This window comes from Condylura cristata, unplaced genomic scaffold (assembly GCF_000260355.1).
Source record: "Condylura cristata isolate star-nosed mole 26May11 unplaced genomic scaffold, ConCri1.0 scaffold00016, whole genome shotgun sequence".
In the NCBI taxonomy this organism is placed as follows: Eukaryota; Metazoa; Chordata; class Mammalia; order Eulipotyphla; family Talpidae; genus Condylura; species Condylura cristata.
Genome location: NW_004567117.1, coordinates 10697021 through 10703020, shown reverse-complemented (window position 1 = coordinate 10703020; position 6000 = coordinate 10697021). Strand labels below are relative to the sequence as shown.

Here is a 6000-nt window from a genome sequence, read left to right as displayed (position 1 = left end):
AATGAGTTCAATATGGTTTTAAATTTAATAAAGAATTGATTTAATCATGCTCAAATTGTAACTTTCTCCTCCAATGTAAGAATAAATTTAGAATACACATTGCTATAATCAAGATTTAAAAAGCTGACGAGAGTGTATAACAGTAGCTGAAAAGAAATAAATGTGGTACATTCAATGAGAATTTTTATTTCAATTATCCAGAAAAATAACATAATACACTTATAAAAAATATTAACTTTTAGGTTACCATTTTCATTTAAAAAAGTGTTTGTGCTAAAAGGCTGTTTATGTCAACTTTTTTTGGTTGACATAAACCAAGGGTTTAACTTCAACACTAAAATAGTGAAGATGGAAAAACTGTTGGAAAAAGTCTTCAAATGTACAAAGTTGTTTATTTTTCTTGGCAATTTAAAAATACATAATCATTTAAAACTGAATACACGTTAAGTTATTAGTGTTTTCTTTCCCTACTATACAGCTGCTATTATGATGAATTGCTCCATTCAATTAAAACCTACTGAAGACCATCAACTTTTCCTGGTTTATTCCTGGTTTATTTTTAACAAAATTAATACATAAACATATAATTTGTTATCCTTTTTAAAATGATTAGAAAAATTATAATATTATAGTTCACATAAAGCCCTTTAAATATCTGATGTCACAGGCTATAGACATTAAAGGTAAATAATGATGGCAGTCTTCTTAGGAAGATCCTCTTGGAAGAGGAATTCAATACTAAGCTGGTTATGTAAACATAAGAAACCACCAGTTTTTAGTACCAGACTGTTGTCAACTTGTATGAAGTTCATTTGTCACATTAAGAAATCTGTTTCAACATGGCACAGAACTTTTAAATGATTAAATCAGGTAAGTGATGGTGGTTGAAAATTCTATTCCTAAAGCATGCAGAATTGGTACTTTCCATTTATTTAACATGGGAATATAAAAGATAGTTTTAATTTTAAAACATAAATAACAGGCTTATATTTGTCAGATTTAATTTCTTTGCTAGGAACAAAGTTCTAATGCTGTTATTCAAATTCTTATTTTGGAATTTCTAAGTCAGTCTTAAAAATCTGCACTTTAAATGGGTAAAATCTGTAACCCCTTTTATATCAACCGTTTTTATTCTGAATAAATTTTTCTTTTCAAATCAATTAAATCTTAAAAGGGAAAAGATGATCACCATTAAGTACAATATTTTAAAAAAGTGAATGCAGATTCAAATACAGATTTGAAAACCAAGTCCTAGAAATGTTTTGCACAAAAGCTGTATCACTAGAATTAGTGGGAAGCCTTAACAGCTATTTTGAGGCTACTCATTTAGTGTTTATGTTAAGACAGATTAGTTTGATAGTCATACCTTACAACTCTTAAAATCTCAGAAAATAGGTTAAGGGATGAGCTTTGAGTGCCAGCAAAGCCATTTTTAACCAACATTAAACTAACCTTCCATTCCTCTTCTCTGTAAAACTTACACATTTTCTTCTCACATTTCTTTAAATACATTTTCATTTTGTTCATTCTGTTCATCATTTAAATACATTTTCCCATTTCTGTTCATTAAGAGCAAAAGTGCATTCAAGTCCCTGATCTAGTGATATTTTATATTTGTGGCACCCAACACCTTAACTACGTATTAGTAATATCTCACAGTACCAGTCTATTTTTTCAAAAGGACTGCTTAAGTGTGGACCTATTTTTTCATGCTACCTAAAGATTAAAAGATTTTCCTTTGTATTGGAGAGTACAATTTTAATATATCGCCTTAAAAACAATCTTATAAAGGATTGACTCACTTTTTGGTTACTTTCATTATTCTATACTGCTATTCAGAAAATGATTAAAGTGAAAAACTTCCTCTATTTTCCAGTTTCATGAGTATTAGCGTAGTACACTATACTTTCAGATTTACACTGCTGTGGTCTAAGCACTTAATCAAGTTTTAGAGCTATTTATATTCCCTTTTGCTTCTAAAAACCTGGCCCACTTCCATGCAAAAGGAGTCATATATTAAGATTGTATATTAACTATTCAACCTAGAAAAAACTTTTGAGAACAAAGTAAGAATTTTTTTAAAAACTGGAATGGAATTGTTTGGTCCCATAAAATTTCTTAATTTTAACTTTTTACCTCCCAATTTTTGTCTATTGTGATAATTCACTCTTAAAATTCTGAGTTTGAGGAATAAAAGAAGTGATTTATAAACAGTAACTTTGTTGCTCTTTGTTGTCATACTACCAGTCACACTGTTACCCACAGTTTAGTTACATTTTCTTTGGATTTTAAATTAAGTTGGAAATTCATCATTGGTACTTTAGAGTTTAACACTTAGGGGTAAAAGTGGTTTTGTGCAACATTTGAAATTCCAGTTTACCATTAAAAACATGCAGCGTGAAGATTTTCTTCTTTTGATTCCTGTATGTAAGTGAGGAAGTCTACATAAGTACTTTACATTTTGGCAGATTTGTACATATAAAATTGGCTACTTGAATTATAAATTTTCTCCTGGCTGGTACTGTGGCTCGGTAGCAGTGAAATAGTCTTCCAAGAAGGACTGGATATATTCAAATGTTGGTCTTTCATCAGGGTCCTTCTTCCAACAAAGATTCATCAATTCATGTAGGGACTCTGGGCAGCCCTGAGGGCAAGGCATCCTATACCCTCGTTCCACCTGTTCCAGCACTTCACGGTTTACCATACCTAACAGACAAGATTCAAACATAATAATAATAATAAATGATGCCAAGCATCATTAATAAAACAGAACAAATCCTAACTGATCTGAGTTTTACTAAGTTTATTTAAAATGGCTTTCATCAAGGGAATGAAGTACATTTTTTTTTTTTAAAGATTTATCTATTCATATATAATACAGGCCAGAGATGCAGAGGGTGAGAGGATTCACCAGAGACAGAGTTAGGAGCAGAACAGGCAGATAGACTAAGTACACTACTGAGGGGAGAAGTGGGCGGGTCAGGAGAGGTCTGCCGCGCCATGTGGATCACCTCCGGGTCAGGCAGGGATTGAACTCATGCAGAAGTGGCTTAAGCTTCTTAGTGCTGTGCTTTAACCTGCTGCGCCACCAGGGAGGGCCGGAATGAAGTACATTTTAAATGTCAAAGTATTTAGTGAAGAACTTAAAAGAATGCTTATGTGTTACATATATGTCTGATTTTTAAATTTCACCTAAAACTTGTTTTTAACACATCTTCAAAAGCAAATTGCATTTGATTAATGAGAATTTGGGGAAGTACTCTGAGGTACTGATATTTTCTGATGTCAAAAGTTAATAAAACAAAACATGAGCGAATGAGAAACAGGGGCAAGATAGTATAATAACTTTCTAATAGGAATTAAGAAAAAAGGATTCTGGGCCCTCCCTGGTGGCACAATGGGTTAAGTATAGCACTATGAAGAAATCCGCAGCCACTGCAGCATGAGTTTGACCTCCAGACAGGGAGGTGACCCACATGGTGTGACAGACCTCTCCTGTCTTGCCCTTTGTTCCCCTTAGCAGTGTGTTTCGGTAGATCTGCCTATTCTGCTCTCCACTCTCTCTGGTGAATCCTCTTACCACCTCCACCCCCCAGCACCTCTGGCCTGTACCCTAGTTCTTGAATGTATAAATAAATAAGTCTTTGAAGGAAAAAAGAAAAGAAAGAGAAAAGGATTCTGGTCCTGACGGGAAATATAATACTTATTTAACAGTCTATCAAGTCATTTCCCTGAAAGTTTCTTTATCTAATACCATCTGTTTGGATTTCAGTTCTTTTTAGTCTTTTGTTAACCTCCCACCCACAGCAGTAGCTTATACTGTTATCAGAGTAGCACGCACCCATAATTACTTTGGGGCAGATGTAGAGGGGGGCATGAGGAATAGATGACCCAGGGTTTTAAGATAAGCTTACTATCTGAGAGAACAAAACAGCCCTTTGGAAAATGCTCTAAGGGAGAAAGCCATGGTGAATGTGGGGCACACCTCCTGTGCTTGCCCTGTCTTAGGAACTGTTACTCTCACAGGCTGTCCAATATCAAAAGGCAAGTAAAGAGGGAAAAACAGAAAGAGAATAAAGGTGGCCCCATCCCCTTACATGTGTTTCTAATAAACTCCAGTTAACGTTACTTATGGGATCGACATAGCTAACATGCAAACTTACCTGGATATGGCACTCTGCCTTTTGTTACCAGTTCTGTCTGTAGAATTCCAAATGACCATACATCAGACTTGATTGTAAATCGGCCATATAGTGCAGCCTCGGGAGCTGTCCATTTGATTGGAAATTTTGCTCCTAAAACAGTATTGGTAATTTTGCTAAAATTGTTTTTTAAAATCTAATTGTATAATTAAGCAGTCTTAATTTTTGTCATTATCTCTAGGAAAAAACTGGATGATTTCATTCATTTGTGGAATATAAGGAAAGAAAAAAAGGAGCAGACAAAACTAAACCAAATCAAATGCTAAAATTCTGACTGTAGAAGTGAGCTACTAGAGGAAAGCAAATGGGATAGGGGAGAGAGAGCCCCTGGAATATGACAGAGAATATTGGTACTTTGGTGGTAGCTGTGGTAATATACACTTAAAGAAATATGAACCTATACCCCTAAATCATGTATAGTCTAGTAAACCAACAGTACCACAAAGAAAAAAAAATGTATATATCTTTAAAAAAAAAGTTTTACCTTGTCTTGCTGTATATTCATTGTCTTCAATTAACCTTGCTAAACCAAAATCTGCTATTTTGCACACAAGATTTTCTCCTACAAGAATATTAGCAGCCCGAAGATCTCGATGTATATAGTTCATTCTTTCAATATATGCCATACCATCAGCAATCTTGAAGAGACGTGTTATAAAAGGAAGTAAAGAGAAGACAATATGGTTAAGGTTCAGTGAGGTCACTGAAAATTCATATCTTGATAGGAGATGACGTACAGATAATGGGAAAAATAGCATTTTAATGAAGGGAGGGAAGAAATAAGAGTAAGTAGGAAGATAAACAACATATGTGTGTGTGTATATGCGTGCACATCTTACATATGGATGCAGAGATATATGTATGCATGTTTTATACACACACACACACACACACACACACACACACACACGTAGTCTACAATGTCCAAAATATTTACCTGGCTGGTTCTTTACAAAAATAGGTGTTGATCCTTACCACAGGGTGTCTAAGACCCTTGAACTCAGGAACATGGACTAAACTTGGCAAATGCAAAAGTCTCACATGCACAGTTTCTTTGTATAAAATTCTACTAAACTGCCAGATTCTGTGGACGTTTGAATATTTACTCAAAGTCAATAAAAGGTTCTTTGAACATCAAACATACCTAACAGAAATCTTTAATAGCTTTTACACTTAACAAAAACTGACAGTAATTTTTATTATCATCTGAGCCTTGTTTTGATCTATATTTAAAAATTCATTCAGTAGGAACTTCAGATTTCTAATATCATTGGAATAGTAATCAGTATCCTACAATTTGTTGAAATATAAACACATTTTACATTTGTGAATGCACATATTTCTGAAAGATCATATGATAAGATTACTGTGCTGAGAGTTACCTAGCTGTATCTAATACTATTAAGAGTTACATGAATTTTAGATACCACTGATCTTCAAATACTACATTATCTATACTACATTATCTATAACACAAGAAGATCAGACTGGATTATCTTTAATGTTGCCTCCAGCTCTGAAATATCAGAAATGGATGGCTGGTTAGCTCAGTTGGTTAGTGTGGTGCTATTAAATCCCAGAAACAACAGTGTTCTACACTAACATTATTTATATTTTTTAATGTTATGTTTTTCAATTCAAATTAATACATATACAAATAAATAATACAAGTACCTGAGCAGCCATATCAACCAGTTGTGGGAGCTTCAAATACTTTCCATCTCCCTCCTTCAGGAAATCTAATAAACTCCCTATAAGAGACAGCAAGGCATTCATGGAAAACAAAGCAAATCTTAAA

At 33.8% G+C, this 6000-nt stretch overlaps 1 protein-coding gene across 1 annotated transcript in view; it reads right to left on the bottom strand.

Annotated features, from left to right (window-relative positions):
- Nucleotides 1-214: 214 nt before the first annotated feature.
- Nucleotides 215-6000, bottom strand: part of YES1 (YES proto-oncogene 1, Src family tyrosine kinase) — a 48316-nt gene continuing 42530 nt past the window's right edge. Inside the window, exons 9-12 of the mRNA XM_004683770.2 lie at nucleotides 5877-5953; nucleotides 4687-4840; nucleotides 4164-4295; nucleotides 215-2706 (exon numbers count right to left, since the gene is read on the bottom strand). Coding sequence (XP_004683827.1) covers nucleotides 2498-2706; nucleotides 4164-4295; nucleotides 4687-4840; nucleotides 5877-5953 — 572 coding nt within the window. The 3' untranslated portion in view covers nucleotides 215-2497. The remainder of the gene's footprint in view (nucleotides 2707-4163; nucleotides 4296-4686; nucleotides 4841-5876; nucleotides 5954-6000) is intronic.